General features: G+C 43.7%; 3 protein-coding genes across 3 annotated transcripts; all 3 read left to right on the top strand.

The window, feature by feature from the left end:
- The first annotated feature begins 330 nt into the window (after positions 1-330).
- LOC137323354 (gamma-crystallin S-1-like) lies at positions 331-5,286 on the top strand. The gene is made up of 3 exons (XM_067986837.1): positions 331-351; positions 3,103-3,345; positions 5,011-5,286. Exons 1-3 carry the CDS (start codon positions 331-333, stop codon positions 5,284-5,286), a joined length of 540 nt encoding a protein of 179 aa, XP_067842938.1.
- A 217-nt stretch (positions 5,287-5,503) lies between these two features.
- On the top strand, positions 5,504-11,724 carry LOC137324027 (gamma-crystallin S-1-like). The gene is made up of 3 exons (XM_067988196.1): positions 5,504-5,566; positions 10,048-10,290; positions 11,449-11,724. The coding sequence occupies exons 1-3, from the start codon at positions 5,504-5,506 to the stop codon at positions 11,722-11,724; spliced, it is 582 nt and encodes a 193-aa protein (XP_067844297.1).
- Positions 11,725-18,286: 6,562 nt separating this feature from the next.
- On the top strand, positions 18,287-23,292 carry LOC137323352 (gamma-crystallin S-1-like). The gene is made up of 3 exons (XM_067986836.1): positions 18,287-18,295; positions 21,109-21,351; positions 23,017-23,292. The coding sequence occupies exons 1-3, from the start codon at positions 18,287-18,289 to the stop codon at positions 23,290-23,292; spliced, it is 528 nt and encodes a 175-aa protein (XP_067842937.1).
- The last annotated feature ends 72 nt before the right edge of the window (positions 23,293-23,364 follow it).

Below are 23,364 nucleotides of genomic sequence, written 5' to 3'. Positions count from 1 at the left end.
ACAATTCGTATCTGTGCCACTTGAACTTCTGCCTCGGGTTTAAAGCAGAAACTGCTGTCACTCACCGCACACCAGCTGTGCTGACCATGCTGGTAGTGAGACGCTGCTGTGGTGATACAATATGTCCCACCTCCTATATACACCACCTGTGGGGGAACATGGCCTTGTGCCATGGCTTCCATGGTGCAGTTTATAGGCTTCGCGTCAGCAGCTCTGAACCCGCACTGCGGTTTTGAATAGGCGTTCAAGTGCTGGGGACACAGGATTATGTGTGATCCCCGGCTCTGGCACCCCGAGAGGTCAGTACCAGTCATACCATGCTCCCACTTTATGACGGAGGGCGGGACCGCTGTGAAACGAACGTGTGCACCCCCCTGAATGACACCAATGTTCTCCACCCTGTACACCGGCGCGGGTCGGGCCGTCCCGCCCATGACTGGCATCCTTACAACTATCCCTATGATGGTGTGGTTGGAACGCCCACAGTCCACTGGGACTGGGTAGGCCTCAGAAGCTAAGCGGAGCTGGCACGGACTTAATGTATTCTCAAAAGGGTGGAGGGCTGCGAGGTGTTTGTTGCTCTACCAGGAGGGGTCTAAACCTTGCTTTAAATCCTCCAGATTGCTGCGGGCCTAGCCCAGCAACCATGCCCTATACAGCACGCACACTTCATTCTGCGCCGCCTGGTCTGACGCATTCCGACCCTCCCTAATGAGCACATTCACCGTCTCTGCATGCTTTTCCAGCTCCGCTATGATCTCCTTTAAGAGGAGAGTCATGGCCTGATCTTCGTGCAGTTCCGAACCCACCACCTTATTCGCATCGATTAATATTTTCTTTAATTGAGTTTTTAAACCATTAATCTGGGTCTGCAGCTCGATGTCATCTAAGCTGTTGATGACAGGAGACCCCGTGTTAAAACCAGTTAAGACATCGTTAAAAACACCCCTTCTTTGTCTCCCAATCCCGTCCAAAAGCTCGTGGGTGTTTAGTCTGGTTCTGTCACCGTCTGAAAAATCAAACTGATAAAATTTAACATCCCCTTTAAGAGGGCTCATCCGAAGATTTGATGGTCCTCTGTGTCGCCCCTTCTCGCGAGGCTCAGTCCAGACAGGGCGAGCAGGATCACTCCTCCGAACATTCCCTGTGAGAGATAAAAACATCTGGCCGGGCTCCCTATAGGCTGCCTGGCTTGGGTGAAGTGTGAGCGGGTCCCTCGACCTCGGCTCACGTAGACAACACTGGAACGGTTCCATCTTAAAATTACATTACGGTTCCACACCTTATAATAAACCTATACATCTTAACTTAAAACTACAAACTTAACTGCTAAAGTTATATACATCCGCCGCCCGTCTCCGAGCGGCCAGCTCAAATTCTGTCAGGACTGCTGCAGGCTGCTTCCTGCGGCTTGGCTGTACTGACCTTTACTTCTGGTCCCTCACAGCCCGCGACTGCTGGCTGAGGACCTTTGTCTTTCGACTTAACTTTAACGCGGGAGGTAGCCCTTTTAAACTGGGGAGCCGGCGACCATGCCTTCCTAGGCTGGGGTGTCCGAGGGGACCTCCTAGGAAGTGCTGTTGGTGGGGCTACCCTGGCGAGCGGACCCTTGCTGTGGGTCGCAGTCCTCGCTGGCTGGGGACTTTTCCCCTGTGGCTCCTCCCTTCCCAAGTCTGAGCTGGGGACAGGCAACCTTTCGCTGCCTGCTGCCGGAGGCTGAGAGTCTTCCTCGGGTCAGTGACATTAACAATGATCAATGATAAATGTTTCTTATCTGTTTTTAATCATTGGTCTACTTTCCCCTCCTTATAAAAGCTTCAAGATTTATGGGTCAAATCCAGCAAAGGTTTGGGGCCAAAGTATCACAGCTACAATCCTCTGCACAACCTTGTTCCCAACCCAAGTTGCGCTGCTTTGAGGGAGCTCAAAATCGAACTGGATCACTCCTCAATTAACAGGAAAAGGCAGTGGGAAATTACAGTGTTCTCTGGGAAACTACAGCCATCTCTGGGAGAGTATAGTGATCTCTGGGAGTTCACAGCGATCTCTGGAAAAATACAGTGTTCTCTGGGAAAGTATTGTGTTCTCTGGGAAAGTCGAATGATCCCATCAAGATTAAAACGGTCAATGCAGAAGCATAATGTTATCTCGGAAAGTACAGTGATCTATGGAAAAGCACAGTGATATCTGGGAAAGTGCAATGATCTCACATCCTTTTTTCCAAGTTATCTCTAAGGAGACCGCTCCGGTCTTTAACACTTTGCCTTCAGGACACAGAAAGCTGAAAGCTCCTTTCAATCTCTGACGTTGGTTTCCACATCTTAAATTTCCATCGTTCTCTTACTTATTTGAATATTCCTATTAGTTGTCCCTAACTTAAAAACAAAAAAGTAGACAGTAAGTTTCTTTTCAAGACACTGTGTAAACCAAATATACAAAGTATGATCTGTAATTTGTGTTAATAAACACCACCCACAATATGGTTGCACATGAAGGCAATAATGTCATCAGATTGATGCCGGCCGTGATATCATTGAATGAAGGATTTGGAGAGGGGGCAGTGGTGCAATCTGGAAACTAAACTCACTCGTAATTATACATCAACCAGATGTGTACAAGGCAATAACCGAATCGACATGCTCTGGATATCTCTGTCTTCATTGCCAGTTTGGGAGCAGAACCAGGCGGTTACACCAAACTATTTGAAACAGACCTGAGTGACTTGTATCTGTGATTGTCCCAGAAGTGCTTTGTTCAAACAACAATTAAAATGACAGGAAGGCCAAGGGGAAAGAATAAATGACACATCAGGCATCTTTCAGGTGTTTTTCTACAATGAATGCAACATGTGCTTTGATGATTTTTGCTGAGTTTCAATCCTGAATCATTAGAATAACAAAGATATAGAATAGAGTGGCCTTTCTGCCCAGCATATAAATACCAAGCTGTGTGAAGCAGTGAAACATTCAGTCAGTTACTAATCTAACTGTGAGCTCAAAATGGGAAAGGCAAGGAGAACTCAGATTTTATCCTTTTTATTATAATTATTCAATCTCCTAATTTTTAGAAATTATTAACTTGCAAATCTATATCTTTCCACAGATCATCTTTTATGAAGACAGGAACTTCCAGGGTCGGCACTACGAGTGCAGTACTGACTGTGCTGACCTGTCCTCTGACTTCAGCCGCTGCAACTCCATCCGTGTTGAGAGTGACTGGTGGGTGGTGTATGAGAGACCCAATTACATGGGATATCAGTATGTTCTGAGCAGAGGAGAATATCCTGACTACCAGCGCTGGATGGGATTCAATGACAACATCAGGTCATGTCGCACATACCCATACGTAAGTTACCTTTTATGATTTTTATATTTTACCCAGATTGAGGACAAATTAATGACAACTTGCTGAGCAATTGAGTTTGTCAATGTCAACTGGGAAAACACTTCAGCTGTTTTCACTTGTATTAAGGCTTTGTATATCGAAATGACCTGATATTTGTAGTGATAGTGAAGATACACAGCTTGGGTATGAACAGTTTAATTATCCAAACTTAAAAGACTAGGTGACATATCGGGCACGCTTTTAGTAATGAAAAACGGGTGGGTTGGGAGCGGTGGGGGCATTCAAAATCTCAACCATTTCAGACCCACCCCTAACCCACCCCCATTCCACCTTTTTACCGGGGTGGGATGAGGGGCTGGGTGGCCAAGCCACTCCCAGGAGGCTGGTCAGATTTTAAAACCTTTCATTGACACTGCAGGCCTCCAATTTTCCACAGTTTCCGATTTCAACCCCGAGGGGCTGGGATTTCCGGGCTTCTCTTTTATGCCACTTGAAAGGAGGCTAGGAGGTCCGAGACTAACAGATAGGTGCCTTTCTGACACAGCTTGTGGGTTCGGAGGAGCAGGAGTGCTTCCCCCAGGCCCAACCAGCCTACCTGCAGCGAACCCCCAATGATCACTGAACCCCCGCGATGATCCCGACCCGTCTCCCAATGATAGCGGACACGTGCCCCCGAATCCCGACCCTTCCCCACAGTCAGGAATCCCTTCCCCCGATCTCCACTCACCCTCAACGATCGCAGACCCCCAACCCCCAACCACGATCCTGCCCCCAACAATCACGGACGCCCAGGATGACCCCTGACCCCTCCAAAGTTCGTGGATGTCTGTGACTGACCCCCGATCCCTCCCGCCCATGACTGACTGCCCTCAGGCGTCCCCTGCCAACCCTTGCCCCCTTGCCAATGCATGCACCATGCCAACCCACGTCCATGTGCCAACCCATGCCTCATTCCAACCCATGGCCCCTGAGTCCCCGTGCCCCTGTGCCCCATGATGCTGTGCCCCCATGCTCCTGTGCTCGAATGCCCCCTGTGCCAAAACTGTCCCTTATATTCCCCTCCACCCATACAAATAAAGACTTACCTGAAGACTTACCTGAACACATCCTCTCCCTGGCTGTTTTCCCATCTGACTGACACCAGCCTGTCAATCAGGCGAGTCAGTCGGACGGCAAACCAACAAAAAAAGACGTCCTTACGTCAATATCGTGAGGATGTCCAGGGAAGCCGTACTTCTGGGTTTTCTTTCCGCAATTTGAGCCCCCCGCCCAATTCCCGGCTGGGAGTCAAAATGATGCCCATGATCTGTGCACCAGTCCAAAGTTTCAATAAAATACAGGAATATAATTGGATGAATTATTTCACAATAATTAACCAATTAGAACTTAAAGCCTAATTGTTCGATTGGAAGTTTGGAATGTAAAAATACCACCTACAGCGAGTCTCAGAACTTAGGCATCTTATCTTATCATTCACACATGAGCTGCTTGGTGACTTCAGTGAGCAGAGAATCTGCTGCTTCAATAGATGTCACTGAACGGTCTCTTGCTTTTCAGAAACATCATCTGTCACCCTTACTATACTCCCTTCTCACAAGGAGGCAGTCTTACTAGACACTGAACATTTATAGTTTCTTCACTAATATGATCTTATTTATATTACAGTACAGTGGTGGAAACTACAGAATGAGGATTTACGAGAGGCCTGACTTTGGAGGACTAATGATGGAATTCACAGATGACTGTCCATCTGTCTACGATCGTTTCCGCTCCCGTGACATTCACTCCTGCCATGTGATGGACGGTTACTGGACCTTCTATGAACATCCCAACTACAGAGGCCGACAGCACTTCATGAGACCCGGTGAATACAGGAGATTCAGTGACTGGGGTGGCTACAGCTCAACTATCGGATCTTTCAGGCGCATGAGGGACTTCTAGATTGTTCTTGAAAAACATGATTTTGTCTCTCTGAAATGGTCTTAAGATTAATAAAATCTCCCCTACTTAACAACCGAGTTTGTCACTTACTTTTGGAATATAGTGGAAATCACAGAGAAATCTCACGGAAATCCAAGGCCGGGGACTCAGGCCGATTATTTTATTCTTTGATCTCAGGTAATGAATTTATTTCAATTCAGTAAATGCAGATTTAGGAATGAACGTTGTCCATGATATTGACAATACAATGCATGGACTTCATGAAAGTGAGCATCAAAATGTAAGTCACTGTGAATGAGGGCTGCATGTCCCATGAATGAAATCCAAGGTTCTCATTTCTATATCATCTCAGTTGACTAAAGGAAACCTGGAATAAAAATCAGGCATTTTTAAAGTGAAAATATCCACAGCATTTTGTCCAGCTTCACTCTCGTCCTCAACTCCAAGAGAATGTAACTCCTTTTTAAAGTAAAAACATTGAAGATCACATCAGAAAACAAAATTATCGTGAAATCCATTTCCAATGTTCAGCACATTCAGTGAAGAAGTGGATATATTGCTCATTGTGGAAATGCAACAAACACATTTGATTCAATGCTGTAACTGTACACACGCTCGTGGTTCTCAATGTAAGTCGGTTGTACAACTCAAAACTCAGTAGGAAGAATATTTCCAGTGTACTTATTGGATGGACTGTGAGAAGGATTTTTCACGAAATCCTGGCTATCTTGCAGTCAGTAAAATGACACTTCTAATGGAGAGTCGATTTGATTGAAGTGCACTCTGCTCCGACATCGCCTGGGAGACCAGCCCTGAAACATGAGAGAGCAGGCAGTGAAAATAATGAGAAGGTTTGGATCACTGAGCTCTTCTCCACTGTGAAGGACAAGTTGTGGTCTCACAGTGGATTGATGGAGATAGCAGGAGACAACATGGCTTTGGGGAGTTGGATAGGTCCAGTTGTGATGCTCCAGCCATCATGCATGTGGGGCAGGCTTGATGGACCTGCTGGCCTTTTCCTACCCTTCATTTTTGTATGCTCGTATGTTTTCAGAAACCACTTATTGCTGTTAATACATAGAACATGGTTTAACACACAGCAGAATATATACAATTGGTCACATCATGAGTCTGTAGTGCATTAACATTTTACTATATTAAAAATCTATATAACGAATTTCACTTCATGTATTCTTTATTTTAACTTATCAGGTGCAGAAAGTCAATTCCACCCTCAGTATTTTGTTTGTTCCACGATTTATTTTAAAAATGTAGTGATGTAACTGACAGTGCTGCTTCTAAACTACCCCGAGTACAAAGGTTGCTCGTTTGATAAAATACAAATTTATGAATCACAGGAGGTTCTGTTATTGCACTCAGTCAGGTAAGGTGCACATTTGCACGATTTACCAAATCAATCACAACTCTGCAACTGGTTCCTTTTTGGAATGCACCCTCAATAATATTTTTATTAAAAGACATAATTGATATTCTGTGTGGAAGTGACATTCCTCGGGTCAGTGACATTAACAATGATCAATGATAAATGTTTCTTATCTGTTTTTAATCATTGGTCTACTTTCCCCTCCTTATAAAAGCTTCAAGATTTATGGGTCAAATCCAGCAAAGGTTTGGGGCCAAAGTATCACAGCTACAATCCTCTGCACAACCTTGTTCCCAACCCAAGTTGCGCTGCTTTGAGGGAGCTCAAAATCGAACTGGATCACTCCTCAATTAACAGGAAAAGGCAGTGGGAAATTACAGTGTTCTCTGGGAAACTACAGCCATCTCTGGGAGAGTATAGTGATCTCTGGGAGTTCACAGCGATCTCTGGAAAAATACAGTGTTCTCTGGGAAAGTATTGTGTTCTCTGGGAAAGTCGAATGATCCCATCAAGATTAAAACGGTCAATGCAGAAGCATAATGTTATCTCGGAAAGTACAGTGATCTATGGAAAAGCACAGTGATCTCTGGGAAATTATAGTGATCTCACATCCTTTTTTCCAAGTTATCTCTAAGGAGACCTATCTGGTCTTTAACACTTTGCCGTCGGGACAAACAAAGCTGAAAGCTACTTTCAATCTCTGACGTTGTTTTCCACATCTTAACTTTCTATTGTTCTCTTACTTATTTGAATTTTCCTATTTGTTGTCCTGAACGTTAAAATAAAAAAGTAGACAGTAAGTTTCTTTTCAAGACACTGTGTAAACCAAATATACAAAGTATGATCTGTAATTTGTGTTAAAAACACCACCCACAATATGTGGGAAAAGGTGAACTTGTCCACTTTGGCAGGAGGAATAGAAAAGCAGTATATTATTTAAATGGAGAGAGATTGCAGAACTCTGAGGTGCAGAGGGATCTGGGTGTCCAAAGACATGAATCTCAAAGTGAGTATGCAGGTGCAGCAAGTGATCAGGAAGGCAAATGGAATATTGTCATTTATTGCAAGGGGAATGGAATATAAAAGTAGAGATGTTTTGCTACAGTTGTACAGGGCATTGGTGAGACCTGAAGGGATTCGCAAAATTTCACATGTTCCCCCCACCCCGAAGATTTATTGGAGTTATTAAAGAAACCCTGGTGTGACTGTTTTAAAAAATCCAAGGTCTCTCAAAATGGCTGCAGTCAGACACATGGCCGAGGACTGGCAGATTTGAAATTGCATTCTCAACAACTCGGCAGGCTTCGTGTCTCAGACAGGTTTCTTTAAACAATGCAGCTGCATTCTCGCCCTGAGGCAAGCTATCAACATGGCCGGCCAACACATCAAAATTCGAGCAGGAAGTGATCGCAGGACAAAAGGTGAACCATCAAGGTACATTCGGAACAATGGTAAAGCAGTTAGCGAACAGATTGATACAGGAAATGGCCATTAATGTTAATGGGCCAGAGATGGGGTCCTTTATCTTACGTTTCGTGCTTAAATCAAACAATGAAGCAAGCTGATAAGGTATGAAAAAAAAACCTGTTACCAAGAGGGTATAACTGGGGCTGCCCAGTATCTCTCTTTAGCTTCTCTCTTCGCCTCTTGGCCCCATCCTGCTGCCTGCTCGCAACTAAGAAGGAAGGCCATTCAGTAAAACTCGCAACCACATGTCGACGGCAACAGCAGGCACAGGGGCCAGGCCTTTTCATCTGTTTTCACCGGTGAGCATTAATTTTCTGGCTGCCACAAGACAGCTTAGCATAGGTGTAAGGTTGGGGGTTAAAGGGGATATTGCTAAACTTGTGATTTTAGAATTTTCCCTCGATGTGTCCGTTTTCTTTCAACCCGATAAGTGTAAGACTCTATTACATCCATAGCGATTTCTTTATCTTCTATGTTATACTGTTTACCTTGTAGTTTTAGTTTTTTTTTCTTATTAATAAACATTGGTTTTTCCTTGTACCAATCCACTGGTCTGTTTGTCTGTCTTTGTTACCACTCGATAAGTACTCAGCTCAGAATCAGGAAGGGGTAAGCGATTCGCAACCGCACTGCGGGCAGGGCAGCTCAGGAAAACATAACTGGCTGACCTATTATAAGCCCGAGAAACAGTAAAAAAATAAACCCCTTACAGACCACATCTAGAATATCGTGTGCAGTTTTGGTCTCCTTATTTAAGAAAGGACATAATTGCTTTAGTGGCGGTTCAGAGAAGGTTCACTCAACAGATTCCTGGGATGAGGGGGTTATCTTATGAGGAAAGGTTGGACAAGTTGGGCCTGTATAGACTGGAGTATAGAAGAATGAGAGGTGGTCTTATTGAAACATGTAAGATCCTGAGGGGAGCAGAAGGGGTAGAAGCTGAGAGGATGTATCCCCTTGGGAGAGAGACTCGATCTAAGGGCCACAGTTTAAAGACAAGGGGTCTCTCATTTAAGACAGAGATGAGGAGAATTTTTATCTCGCAGAGGGTCATGAGTCTGTGGGACTCCCTTCCTCAGAGAGCGGTGGAGGCAGGGTCATTGAATATTTTTAAGGCTGAGTTGGATGGATTCCTGATGATCAAGGGTGTCAAAGGTTATAGTAGGTAGACAGGAAATTAGTGTTGAGGTCACAATCAGATCAGCCATGATCTTATCAAATGGCAGAGCAGGCTCGAGAGGCCGAATGGCCTAATCCTGCTCTTAATTCGTATGTTTGTATTAATATGGCTGCACATGAAGGTAATAATGTCATCAGATTGGTGCTGGCTGTGATATCATTGTATGAAGGTTTTTGGGAGGGGGCAGTGGCGCAATCTGGAAACTAAACTCACTCGCAATTATACATCAATCAGATGTGTACAAGGCAATAAACGAAGGAACATGCTCTGGATACGTTTGTCTTTATCTCGGCCAGTTTGGGAGCAGAACCAGGCAGTTACACCAAACCATTTGAAAGAGACCTGGGTCACTTTGGATCTGAGATTGTTCCAGAACTGCTTTGTTTAGCAACAATTAAAATGACAGGAAGGCAAAGAGGAAAGAATAAATGACACATCAGGCATCTTTCAGGTGTTTTTCTACAATGAATGCAACATGTGCTTTGTTGCTTTTTGCTGATTTTCAATCCTGAATCATTAGAATAACAAAGATGCAGCCCAGAGAGGCCTTTCTGCCCAGCATATAAATACCAAGCTGTGTGAAGCAGTGAAACATTCAGTCAGTTACTAATCTAACTGTGAGCTCAAAATGGGAAAGGCAAGGAGAACTCAGATTTTATACTTTGTATTATAACTCTTCAATCTCCTAGTTTGAGAAAATATTAATTTGCAAATCTACATCTTTCCACAGATCATCTTTTATGAAGACAGGAACTTCCAGGGTCGGCACTACGAGTGCAGTACTGACTATGCTGACCTGTCCTCTTACTTCAGCCGCTGCAACTCCATCCGTGTTGAGAGTGACTGGTGGGTACTATATGAGAGACCCAATTACATGGGATACCAGTATGTTCTGAGCAGAGGAGAATATCCTGACTACCAGCGCTGGATGGGATTCAATGACAGCATCGGGTCATGTCGCACCTACCCATATGTAAGTTACCTTTGATGGTTTGTATATTTTACCCAGATTGAGGACAAGTTAATGACAACTTGCTGAGCAATTGAGTTTGTCAATGTCAACTGGGAAAACACTTCAGCTTTTTTCACACGTTGTAAAGCTTTGTGCATATTATATCTAAATGACCTGATATTTCTTATAATAATAAAGATACACAGCTTGGTTCTTAAGAGCATAATTATGCAAACTTAAAAGAGCTGAATTCCAGAGGTGATGATGGCCCTTGACATCAAGGCAGCATTTAACCGAGCGTGGCACCAAGGAGCCCGAGTAAAATTGAAGTCAATGGGAATCAGGGGAAAACTCTGCAGTGGCTGGAGTCATGCCTGGCACAAAAGAAGATGGTAGTGGTTGTTGGAGGCTTATCATCTCAGCCCCAGGTCATTGTTGCATGAGTTCCTCAGGGCAGTGTCGTGGGCCCAACCATCTTCAACTGCTTCATCAGTGACCTTCCCTCCATCATAAGGTCAGAAATGGGTATGTTCGCTGATGATTGCACAGTGTTCAGTTCCATTTGCAACCCCTCAGATAATGATGCAGTCCGAGCCCACATGCAGCAAGGACTGGACAACATCCAGGTTGGGGCTGTTCAGTGGCAAGTCACATTCATAACAGCACTGTGAGAGAACCTTCACCACACGGATTGCAGCGTTTTGAGAAGGCGGCTCACCACTACCTTCTCAAGGGCAATTAGGGATTGTTAATAAATGCTGGCCTTGCCAACGATGCCTATATCTATGAACCAATATAAAAAAAACTGGGTAACATGTGATCTGTACAACAGTCTAAAGTTTCAATAAAAAACGGGAATATAATTGGATGAATTAGTTCACAATAATTCACCAATTAGAATTGAATGCCTAATTGTTTGATTGGAAGTTTGGAATGTAAAAACACCACCTACAGGGAGACTCAGAACTTAGGCATCTTATCTTATCATTTACACAAGAGCTGCTTGGTGACTTCAGTTAGGAGAGAATCTGCTGCTTCAATAGATGTCACTGAACGGTCTCTTGCTTTTCAGAAACATCATCTGCAACCTTTCTTAAGCTCCCTTCTCACCAGGAGGCTGTCTTTCTAGACACTGAACATTTATAGTTTCTTCACTAATATGATCTTTTTATATTACAGTACAGAGGTGGAAACTACAGAATGAGGATTTACGAGAGGCCTGACTTTGGAGGACAGATGATGGAATTCATGGATGACTGTCCATCTGTCTACGATTGTTTCCGCTACCGTGACATTCACTCCTGCCATGTGATGGACGGTTACTGGACCTTCTATGAACATCCCAACTACAGAGGCCGACAGTACTTCATGAGACCCGGTGAATACAGGAGATTCAGTGACTGGGGTGGCTACAGATCAACTATCGGATCATTCAGGAGCATGAGGGACTTCTAGATTGTTCTTGAGAAACATGATTTTGTCTCTCTGAAATGGTCTTAAGATTAATAAAATCTCCTCTACTTAACAAACAAGTTTGTCATTTAAATTTGGATAATGGTGGAAATCACAGAGAAATCTCATGGAAATCTCAGGCTGGTGTCTCATGCCGAGTATTGTACCTCTTTGATCTCAGCTAATGAATTGATTTCAATTCAGTAAATGCAGATTTAAGAATGAACGTTGTCCATGAGACTGACAATACAATGCACGGACTTCATGAAAGTGAGCATCAAAATGTAAGTCACTATGAATGAGGGCTGCTTGTCCCATGAATGATATCCAAGGTTCTCATTTCTATATCATCTCAGTTGACTAAAGGAAACCTGGAATAAGAATCAGGCACTTTTAAAGTAAAAATATCCACAGCATTTAGTCCAGCTTCACTCTCGTCCTCAACTCCAAGAGAATGTAACTGCTTTTTAAAGTACAAACATTGAAAATCACATCAGAAAACAATATTATATTGAAATCCATTTCCAATGTTCACCACTTTCAGTGAAGAAGTGGATATATTGCTCAGGTGTACATGAAAAATCTCATTTGATTCAATGCTGTAACTGTACACACGCTCATGGTTCTCAATGTAAGTCGGTTAACATAGAAACATAGAAAAAGGAGCAGGAGTAGGCCATTCGGTCGTTCGAGCCTGCTCTGCCATTCAATATGATCATGGCTGATCCTCTACTTCAATACCATATTCCCGCTCTCTCTCCATACCCCTTGATGCCTTTTGCATCTAGAAATCTATCTCGCTCCTTCTTAAATATATTCAGTGACTTGGCCTGCACAGTCTTCTGTCGTAGAGAATTCCACAGGTTCACCACTCTCTGAGTGAAGAAATTTCTCCTCATCTCAGTCCTAAATGTCCTACCCCGTATCCTGAGACTGTGACCCCTCGTTCTGGATCCCACAGCCAGGGGAAACATCCTCCCTGCATCCAGTCTGTCTAGCCCTGTCAGAATTTTATACGTTTCAATGAGATCCGCTCTCACTCTAAACTCGAGTGAATACAGGCCGAGTCGACCCAATCTCTCCTCATATGACAGTTCTGCCATCCCAGGAATCAGTCTGGTGAACTTTCGCTGCACTCCCTCCATGGCAAGCAGATCCTTTCTTAAGTAAGGAGACCAAAACTGCACACTATACTCTAGGTGTGGTCTCATCAAGGCCCTGTATAACTGCAGTAAGACATCCTTGCTCCTGTATTTAAATCCTCTTGCAATGAAGGCCAACATACCATTTGCCTTCCTAACTGCTTGCTGCAACTGCATGTTTGCTTTCAGTGACTGGTGTACAAGGACACCCAGGTTCCTTTGTACATCAACCATTTCCCAATCTATCACCATTGAAATAATACTCTGCCTTTCTGTTTTTCCTTCCGAAGTGGATAACTTCACATTTTTCCACATTATACTTTGCCCACTCGCTCAACTTGTTTAAATTGCCTTGAAGCCTCTTTGCATCCTCCTCACAACTGACAATCCCACCGAGTTTTGTGTCGTCAGCAAACTTGGAAATATTATATTTGCTTCCCTCATCCAAATCATTGATATATATTGTGAATATCTGGGGCCCGAGCACTGATCCCTGAGGTACCCCACTAGTCACTGCCTGCCACCCCGAAAAAGACCCATTTATTCCGACTCTCTTTCCTGTCTGTTAACCAATTTTCAATCCATGCCAGTATATTACAACCAATTCCCTGTGCTTTAATTTTGCCCACTAACCTCTTATGTGGGACTTTAGCAAAGGCCTTCTGAAAATCCAAATAAACCACATCCACTGGTTCTCCCTTATCTATTCGACCAGTTTCATCCTCAAAAAACTCTTGTAGGTTTGTCAAAAATGCTTTCCCTTTCATAAATCCACGTTGACTTTGTCTAATTCCGTTGATTTTTTCTAAGGGTCCTATTAACACATCCTTCATCAAAGACTCTAGCAATTTCCCTGCTATTGATGTTAGGCTTACCGATCTGTCGTTCCCTGATTTCTCTCTCCCTTCTTTTTGAAATAGTGGGTTTCCATTTGCCATCCTCCAATCTGCAGGAACTGTTCCATAATCTATAGAATTTAGGACGATGACAACGAATGCATCCACTATTTCCATGGCTACCTCTTTTAGTGCTCTGTAATGCAGTTTATTCGGCCCTGGGGATTTATCGACTTTCAGTCCCATTAATTTCCCCAGCACTATGTTTTTACGAATACTAATTTCCTTTAATTCCTCCTTCTCACTCATCCTTTGGTCCTCGAGCATTTCTGGGAAGTTTTCTGTGTCGTCTTCTGTGAAGACAGAACCAAAGTATTTGTTTAATTGCTCTGCCATTTCCCTGTTCCCCATTATAAATTCTCCCGTTTCTGACTGTAAGGGACCTCCCTTTGCCTTCACTAATCTTTTTCTTTTTACATACTTGTAGAAGCTTGTACAGTCCACTTTCATGTTCATTGCAAGTTCACTCTCGTACTCTATTTTTCCCCTCTTAATCAATCCCTTGTCCCTTATTTGCTGAATTCTGAACTGCTCCCAATCCTCAGGCTTGCTGCTTTTTCTGGCAACTTTATATGACTCCTCATTGGATCTAGCACTATCTTTAATTTCTATTGTTAGCCATGGTTGGGCCGCTTTTCCTTTTGTGTTTTTGCACCAGAAAGGAATGTATAATTGTTGCAATTCATGCATTCGTTCCTTAAATGTGAGCCATTGCCTATCCACCATCATGCCTTTTAATGAAGCTTCCCAATCTATCAGAGCCAACTCACTCCTCATACCTTCATAGTTTCCTTTCTTTAGATTTAGGACCCCAGTTTCAGATTGGACTACTTCACTTTCCATCTTAATGAAGACTTCTATAATGTTAAGGTCACTCTTCCCCTAAGGACCCGCACAACAAGATTATTTATTAATCCCTTCTCATTGCACAATACCCAATCTAGGATAGCCTGTTCCCTGGTTGGCTCCTCAATGTACTGGTCGAAAAAATCATCTCGTACACACTCCAGGAATTCATTTGGTTTGGCCAGTCTGTATGTAGATTAAAGTCACCCATGATTACTCGAGTACCCTCGTTACATGCGCCTCTAATTTCCTGTTTGATGCCCTACATTACTATTACTGTTTGGAGGCCTATAGACTACTCCCACCAGTGTTTTCTGCCCCTTGTTGCTTCATAACTCCACCCAGACTGATTCTACATCTTGATTTTCTGAGCCATTATCCTTTCTCACTATTGCTCTGATTTCATCCTTTACTAACAATGCCATCCCACCTCCTTTTCCTTTTTGCCTGTCCTTCCTAAATATCGAATACCCTTGGATATTAAGCTTCCAGCCTTGGTTACCCTGCAGCCAAGTCTCTGTAATTGCAATTATATCATATCCGTTTACATCTATTTGTGCTGTTAATTCATCTACTTTATTACGAATGCTTCGTGCATTCAGATACAGTGCCTTTGGATTTGTCTTTTTAACATTTTTAGACATCTTTACATTTTTATGTACTCTAGCCCCATTAGTCTTATTACCATTTTTCTTTCCCGGACTCTATTTGTTAGTGCACTCTTTTGTTTGTACGGTCTGTCCCTTCCTGACACAATCTGGTTATCCTTACCCCAATCACTTTCCTGCACTGCTTCCTTGTCTTTTCTCTTTGACATTCTAGATTTCTCTCCAGCGGGACCCTTCCTCCGCCCCTTATTTAGTTTAAAGCCCTATCTACCTCCCTAGTTATTTGATTTGATAGAACTCTGGTCCCAGCATGGTTCAGGTGTAGTCTGACCCAACGGAACAGCTCTCTCTTTCCCCAGTACTGGTGCCAGTGCCCCATGAATCGAAACTCACTTCTCCCACACCAATCTTTGAGCCACGCATTCATCCCTCTGATCTTATTGACCTTATGCCAATTTGCTCGTGGCTCAGGTAACAATCCAGAGATTATTACCTTTGTAGTTCTGCTTTTTAATTTAGTCCCCAGCTGCTCAAACTCTCTCAGTAGAACCTTTTTCTTAGTCCAACCAATGTCATTGGCACCAATATTGACCACGACAACAAGGTCCTCCCCCTCCCACTCCAAGTTCTTCTCCAGCCCGTAGGAGATAACCTTAACCCTGGCACCGGGTTGGCAACATAGACTTCGGGACTCATGCTCCTGGCTGCAGAGAACAGTGTCTATCCTCCTAACTATACTGTCGCCTACTGCAACCACCTTCCTTTTTACTCCCCCCACTTGAACGGCTTTGTGCAACATGATGCCGTGGTCAGTTTGCTCATCCTGCACGCAGTCCCACGCTTGTCCACATGGGTTGCAAGAACCTCAAATCCATTGGACAAGCGCAGGGACTGAGGATCCTGCAATACGACCTCCTGGACCCCCGAACCTGCCTCACTCACAGTCACACCCTCCTGTCCCTGACCATGTGTCAGTTCTAAAGTATCTAATCTAAGGGGTGTGACTGCCTCCTGGAGCAAAAGGTCCAGGTCGCTTTCTCCCTCCCTGATGTCTCGCAACATCCGCAGCTCGAACTCCAGCTCCTCAACTCGAGGCCGAAGTTCCTCGATCAGCAGACACTTACTGCAGATGTCATTACCCTGGACAAAAAGGTCCATAAGCTCCCACATATTGCAGCAGGAACACATCTCTTGTTCTCCCATTATTTTATTTATTTCATTAATTTAGAGTTAAACAAATTATTTTCCTTGTTTAATTTATTAGATTAATTCAATTAAGTTTAGTTTTTAAAATTTAGTTATATGCTATATGTTAACTCAAAACTTAGCCCACAGTCACTACCAATCACTTACCTGCCTCACCTGCGACGTCACACTGCAGTTTTCTCTGATTGCAGGTCTGCTGAAAAAAATAAGCTTCGACAAGTATATAAAAAGGAAGAGGGTAGCTAAAGTAAACATTGGTCCCTTAGAGGATGAGACTGGGGAAATAATAATGGAAAACAAGGAAATGGCAGAGGAATTGAACAGATAGTTTGTATCTGTCTTCAGAGTAGAAGACACTAATAACATTACAATAATTGTAGAAAATCAAGGGGCAAAATGGGGGGAGGATCTAAAAACAATCACTATCACGAGAGAAAAAGTACTAGGGAAACTAATGGGTCTAAAGGCTGACAAGTCCCCTGGACCTTATGGCTTGCATCCAAGGGTCTTAAAGGAAGTGGCTGCAGAGATAGTGGATGCATTGGTTGTCATCTTCCAGAATTCACTAGATTCTGGGAAGGTTGCAGCGGATTGGAAAACCGCAAATGTAACACCCCTATTCAAGAAGGGAGTGAGATCGAAAGCAGGTAACTACAGACCACTTAGCCTAACATCTGTCATTGGGAAAATGCGAGAATCCATGATTAAGGAAGTAACAGCAGGACATTTGGAGACTCATAATACAATCAAGGAGAGTCAACATGGTTTTATGAAGGGGAAATCATGTCTGACAAATTTATTGGAGTTCTTTGAGGAAGTAACGGGCAGGGTGGATAAAGGTGAACCAATGGATGCAGTATATTTGGATTTCCTAAAGGCATTCGATAAGGTGCCACATCAAAGAGTACTGCACAAGATAGGAGCTCATGGAGCTGGGGGAAATTTACTGGCATGGATAGAAGACTGGCTAGCGAACAGAAAACAAAGAGTCGGAATAAAAGGGTCATTTTCAAAATGGTTATCTGTAACTAGTGAGGTGCCGCAGGGATCAGTGCTGGGGCCTCAACTATTTACAATATATATCAATGACTTGGATGAAGGAACAGAGTGTCATGTGACCAAATTTACTGATGATACAAAGATAGGTGGAAAAGCAAGTTGCGATGAGGACACAAAGTGTCTGCAAAGGGATACTGACAGGTTAAGCGAATGGGCAGAAATTTGGCAGATGGAATATAATGTGGGAAAATGTGAAGTCATCCACTTTGGGAGGAAAAATAAAAAAGCAAAATATTATTTGAATGGAGAAATACTACAAAATGCTGCGGTACAGAGGGATCTGGGTGTCGTCGTACATGAAACACAAAAAGTCAACATACAGGGGCAGCAGGTAATCCGGAAGGCAAACGGAATAGTGGCCTTTATTTCCAGGGGGATGGAGTATAAAAGCAGGGAAGTCATTCTACAACTGTACAGGGTGCTGGTGAGGCCACACCTGGAGTACTGCGTACAGTCCTGGTGCCCTTATTTCAGGAAGGATATCCTTGCATTGGAGGCAGTTCAAAGAAGGTTCACGAGGTTGATTCCGGGTATGGAAGGGTTGTCTTATGAGGGAAGATTGAACAGGTTGGGTGTATACTCATTGGAGTTTGGAAGAATGAGAGGAGATCTTATTGAAACATACAAGATTCTGAGGGGACTCGATAGTGTAGATGCTGAGAGGATGTTATCCCTTATGGGGGAATCTAAAACTTGGGTTTCATAATCTCAGAATAAGGGGTCACTCCAAAAAGCTGTGGAGGCTGAATCATTGAACACAATCAAGGCTGAGTTAGACAAATTTTTGATCGGCAAGGTAGTCAAGGATATGGGGAAAGTGCAGGAAGGTGGAGTTGAGGTAAAAATCAGATCAGCCATGATCTCATTAAATGGCGGAGCAGGCTCGAGGGGCCGAATGGCCTACTCCTTCTCCTGTCTCTTATGTTCTTATGGTCTTATGCTGTTGCTTTTATCCCGTTCTCAGTCTGCTGCTGCTCAGGTCTGCCGCTGCTCTGTGGAAAAGTTAGGAAAAGCAAGGCAAAGCAGCACCTCCTTCCCCCACTTCACCGAACTCCCACACTTCCCAAACTCTCAAGTTGTTCACTCCGTCCCCACTGCACTCAGTGCCGTTGCACTCACAGGCCCCTGTTATTTCCACTGTTTGTGACTCAGATGAGTCAGCCCTGCTCTGCGACTCTTTCAGGAACCAGTTTAATCCAGCGAACCATTTAACGAACGACAGCAGCTCTCCAGTTTGTCTCTGCTTCAGCCTGACAAACTTAAAAATTTAAAGTTTAAAATTGAACTGAAACAGTCGATCATACTTAACAGTTAATAGCAATTAACACTAGATTTTAAAAGATTTTAAACTAGATTTTATACAAGTCAAAACCAAGGAGGAATAATATTTCCAGGGTACTCCTTGGATGGGCTGCAAGAAGGATTTTTAACGAAATCCTGGCTATCTTGCAGTCAGGAAAATGACACTTCTAACGGAGAGTCGATTTGATTGAAGTGCACTCTGCTCCGACATCGCCTGGGAGACCAGCCCTGAAACCTGAGAGAGCAGGCAGTGAAAATAATGAGAAGGTTTGGATCACTGAGCTCTTCTCCACTGTGAAGGACAAGTTGTGGTCTCACAGTGGATTGATGGAGATAGCAGGAGATAACATGGCTTTGGGGAGGTAGGATAGGTCCAGTTGTGATGCTCCAGCCATCATGCATGTGGGGCAGGCTTGATGGACCTGCTGGCCTTTTCCTACCCTACATTTTTGTATGTTCGTATGTTTTCAGGAACCACTTATTGCCATTAATACACAGAATGGTTTCCAGAGTTTAATACAGAGCAGAAAATGTACAATTGGCCAAGTCACTGGTGTGTAGTGGATTAACATTGTACAATTTTGAAAATCGAGATGTCGAATTTCACTTCCTGTATTCTTTATTTTTACTTATGAGGGGCACAACGTCAATCCCATCCTGAAAATTTTGTTTATTCCACGATTTATTTTAAAAATGTAGTGATGTAACTGACAGAGCTGCTTCTAAACTACCCCGAGTACAAAGGTTGCTCGTTTGGTAAAATACAAATTTATGAATCACAGGAGGTTCTGTTATTGCACTCAGTCAGGTAAGGTGCACATTTGCACGATTTGCTGAATCAATCACAACTCTGCAACTGGTTCCTTGTTGGAATGCAACCTCAGTCATATTTTTATTAAAAGACATAATTGATATTCTTTATGGAAGTAATCTTCCTCAGGTCAGTGACATTAACAATGATCAATGATTAATGTTTCTTATCTGTTTTTAATCATTGGTCTACTTTCCCCCCCTTATATAAGTTTCATGATTTATGGGTCAAATACAGCAAAGGTTTGGGGCCAAAGTATCACAGCTACAATCCTCTGCACAACCTTGTTCTCAACCCAAGTTGCGCTGCTTTGAGGGAGCTCAAAATAGAACTGGATCACTCCTCAATTAACAGGAAAAGGCCGTTTTAAATTGTTCTCCGGGAAAGTACAGTTGTCTCTGGGAAAGTGTTGTGATCTCTGGGAGATCACAGTGATGTCTGAAAAATACAGTGATCTCTGGGAAGTACAGTGTTCTCTGGGAAGTACAGTGATCTTTGGGAAAGTACAATGATCCCATAGAGATTAAAATGGTCCATGCAAAAGCACAATGTTCTCTGGGAAATTACAGTGATCTCTGGGAAAGTACAGTGATCTATGGAAAAGCACAGTGATATCTGGGAAAGTGCAATGATCTCACATCCTTTTTTCCAAGTTATCCCGAAGGAGACCGCTCCGGTCTTTAACACTTTGCCTTCAGGACAATGAAAGCTGAAAGCTCCTTTCAATCTCTGACGTTGGTTTCCACATCTTAAATTTCCATCGTTCTCTTACTTATTTGAATATTCCTATTAGTTGTCCCTGACTTAAAAACAAAAAAGCAGACAGTAAGTTTCTATCAAAGACTCTGATAAACTAAATAAACAATGTGTGATCTGTAATTTGTGTTAATAAACACCACCCACAATATGGTTGCACATGAAGGCAATAATGTCATCAGATTGATGCCGGCCGTGATATCATTGAATGAAGGATTTGGAGAGGGGCAGTGGTGCAATCTGGAAACTAAACTCACTCGTAATTATACATCAACCAGATGTGTACAAGGCAATAACCGAATCGACATGCTCTGGATATCTCTGTCTTCATTGCCAGTTTGGGAGCAGAACCAGGCGGTTACACCAAACTATTTGAAACAGACCTGAGTGATTTGTATCTGTGATTGTCCCAGAAGTGCTTTGTTCAAACAACAATTAAAATGACAGGAAGGCCAAGGGGAAAGAATAAATGACACATCAGGCATCTTTCAGGTGTTTTTCTACAATGAATGCAACATGTGCTTTGATGATTTTTGCTGAGTTTCAATCCTGAATCATTAGAATAACAAAGATATAGAATAGAGTGGCCTTTCTGCCCAGCATATAAACACCAAGCTGTGTGAAGCAGTGAAACATTCAGTCTAACTGTGAGCTCAAAATGGGAAAGGCAAGGAGAACTCAGATTTTATCCTTTTTATTATAATTATTCAATCTCCTAATTTTTAGAAATTATTAACTTGCAAATCTATATCTTTCCACAGATCATCTTTTATGAAGACAGGAACTTCCAGGGTCGGCACTACGAGTGCAGTACTGACTGTGCTGACCTGTCCTCTGACTTCAGCCGCTGCAACTCCATCCGTGTTGAGAGTGACTGGTGGGTGCTGTATGAGAGACCCAATTACATGGGATATCAGTATGTTCTGAGCAGAGGAGAATATCCTGACTACCAGCGCTGGATGGGATTCAATGACAACATCAGGTCATGTCGCACATACCCATACGTAAGTTACCTTTTATGATTTTTATATTTTACCCAGATTGAGGACAAATTAATGACAACTTGCTGAGCAATTGAGTTTGTCAATGTCAACTGGGAAAACACTTCAGCTGTTTTCACTTGTATTAAGGCTTTGTATATCGAAATGACCTGATATTTGTAGTGATAGTGAAGATACACAGCTTGGTTATGAACAGTTTAATTATCCAAACTTAAAAGACTAGGTGACATATCGGGCACGCTTTCAGTAATGAAAAACGGGTGGGTTGGGAGTGGTGGGGGCATTCAAAATCTCAACCATTTCAGACCCACCCCTAACCCACCCCCATTCCACCTTTTTACCGGGGTGGGATGAGGGGCTGGGTGGCCAAGCCACTCCCAGGAGGCTGGTCAGACTTTAAAACCTTTCATTGACGCTGCAGGCCTCCAATTTTCCACAGTTTCCGATTTCAACCCCGAGGGGCTGGGATTTCCGGGCTTCTCTTTTATGCCACTTGAAAGGAGGCTAGGAGGTCCGAGACTAACAGATAGGTGCCTTTCTGACACAGCTTGTGGGTTCGGAGGAGCAGGAGTGCTTCCCCCAGGCCCAACCAGCCTACCTGCAGCGAACCCCCAATGATCACTGAACCCCCGCGATGATCCCGACCCGTCTCCCAATGATAGCGGACACGTGCCCCCGAACCCCGACCCCTCCCCACAGTCAGGAATCCCTGCCCCCGATCTCCGCTCACCCTCAACAATCGCAGACCCCCAACCCCCAACCACGATCCTGCCCCCAACAATCACGGACGCCCAGGATGACCCCTGACCCCTCCAAAGTTCGTGGATGTCTGTGACTGACCCCCGATCCCTCCCGCCCATGACTGACTGCCCTCAGGCGTCCCCTGCCAACCCTTGCCCCCTTGCCAATGCATGCACCATGCCAACCCATGTCCATGTGCCAACCCATGCCTCATTCCAACCCATGGCCCCTGAGTCCCCGTGCCCCTGTGCCCCATGATGCTGTGCCCCCATGCTCCTGTGCTCGAATGCCCCCTGTGCCAACCCTGTCCCTTATGTTCCCCTCCACCCATACAAATAAAGACTTACCTGAAGACTTACCTGAACACATCCTCTCCCTGGCTGTTTTCCCATCTGATTGACACCAGCCTGTCAATCAGGCGAGTCAGTCGGACGGCAAACCAACAAAAAAAGACGTCCTTACGTCAATATCGTGAGGATGTCCAGGGAAGCCGTACTTCTGGGTTTTCTTTCCGCAATTTGAGCCCCCCGCCCAATTCCCGGCTGGGAGTCAAAATGATGCCCATGATCTGTGCACCAGTCCAAAGTTTCAATAAAATACAGGAATATAATTGGATGAATTATTTCACAATAATTAACCAATTAGAACTTAAAGCCTAATTGTTCGATTGGAAGTTTGGAATGTAAAAATACCACCTACAGCGAGTCTCAGAACTTAGGCATCTTATCTTATCATTCACACATGAGCTGCTTGGTGACTTCAGTGAGCAGAGAATCTGCTGCTTCAATAGATGTCACTGAACGGTCTCTTGCTTTTCAGAAACATCATCTGTAACCCTTACTATACTCTCTTCTCACAAGGAGGCAGTCTTACTAGACACTGAACATTTATAGTTTCTTCACTAATATGATCTTATTTATATTACAGTACAGTGGTGGAAACTACAGAATGAGGATTTACGAGAGGCCTGACTTTGGAGGACAGATGATGGAATTCACAGATGACTGTCCATCTGTCTACGATCGTTTCCGCTACCGTGACATTCACTCCTGCCATGTGATGGACGGTTACTGGACCTTCTATGAACATCCCAACTACAGAGGCCGACAGCACTTCATGAGACCCGGTGAATACAGGAGATTCAGTGACTGGGGTGGCTACAGCTCAACTATCGGATCTTTCAGGCGCATGAGGGACTTCTAGATTGTTCTTGAAAAACATGATTTTGTCTCTCTGAAATGGTCTTAAGATTAATAAAATCTCCCCTACTTAACA

Source organism: Heptranchias perlo, chromosome 7, assembly GCF_035084215.1.
Source record: "Heptranchias perlo isolate sHepPer1 chromosome 7, sHepPer1.hap1, whole genome shotgun sequence".
Classification (NCBI taxonomy): domain Eukaryota; kingdom Metazoa; phylum Chordata; class Chondrichthyes; order Hexanchiformes; family Hexanchidae; genus Heptranchias; species Heptranchias perlo.
This window is presented reverse-complemented; position numbering and strand designations above follow the sequence as displayed.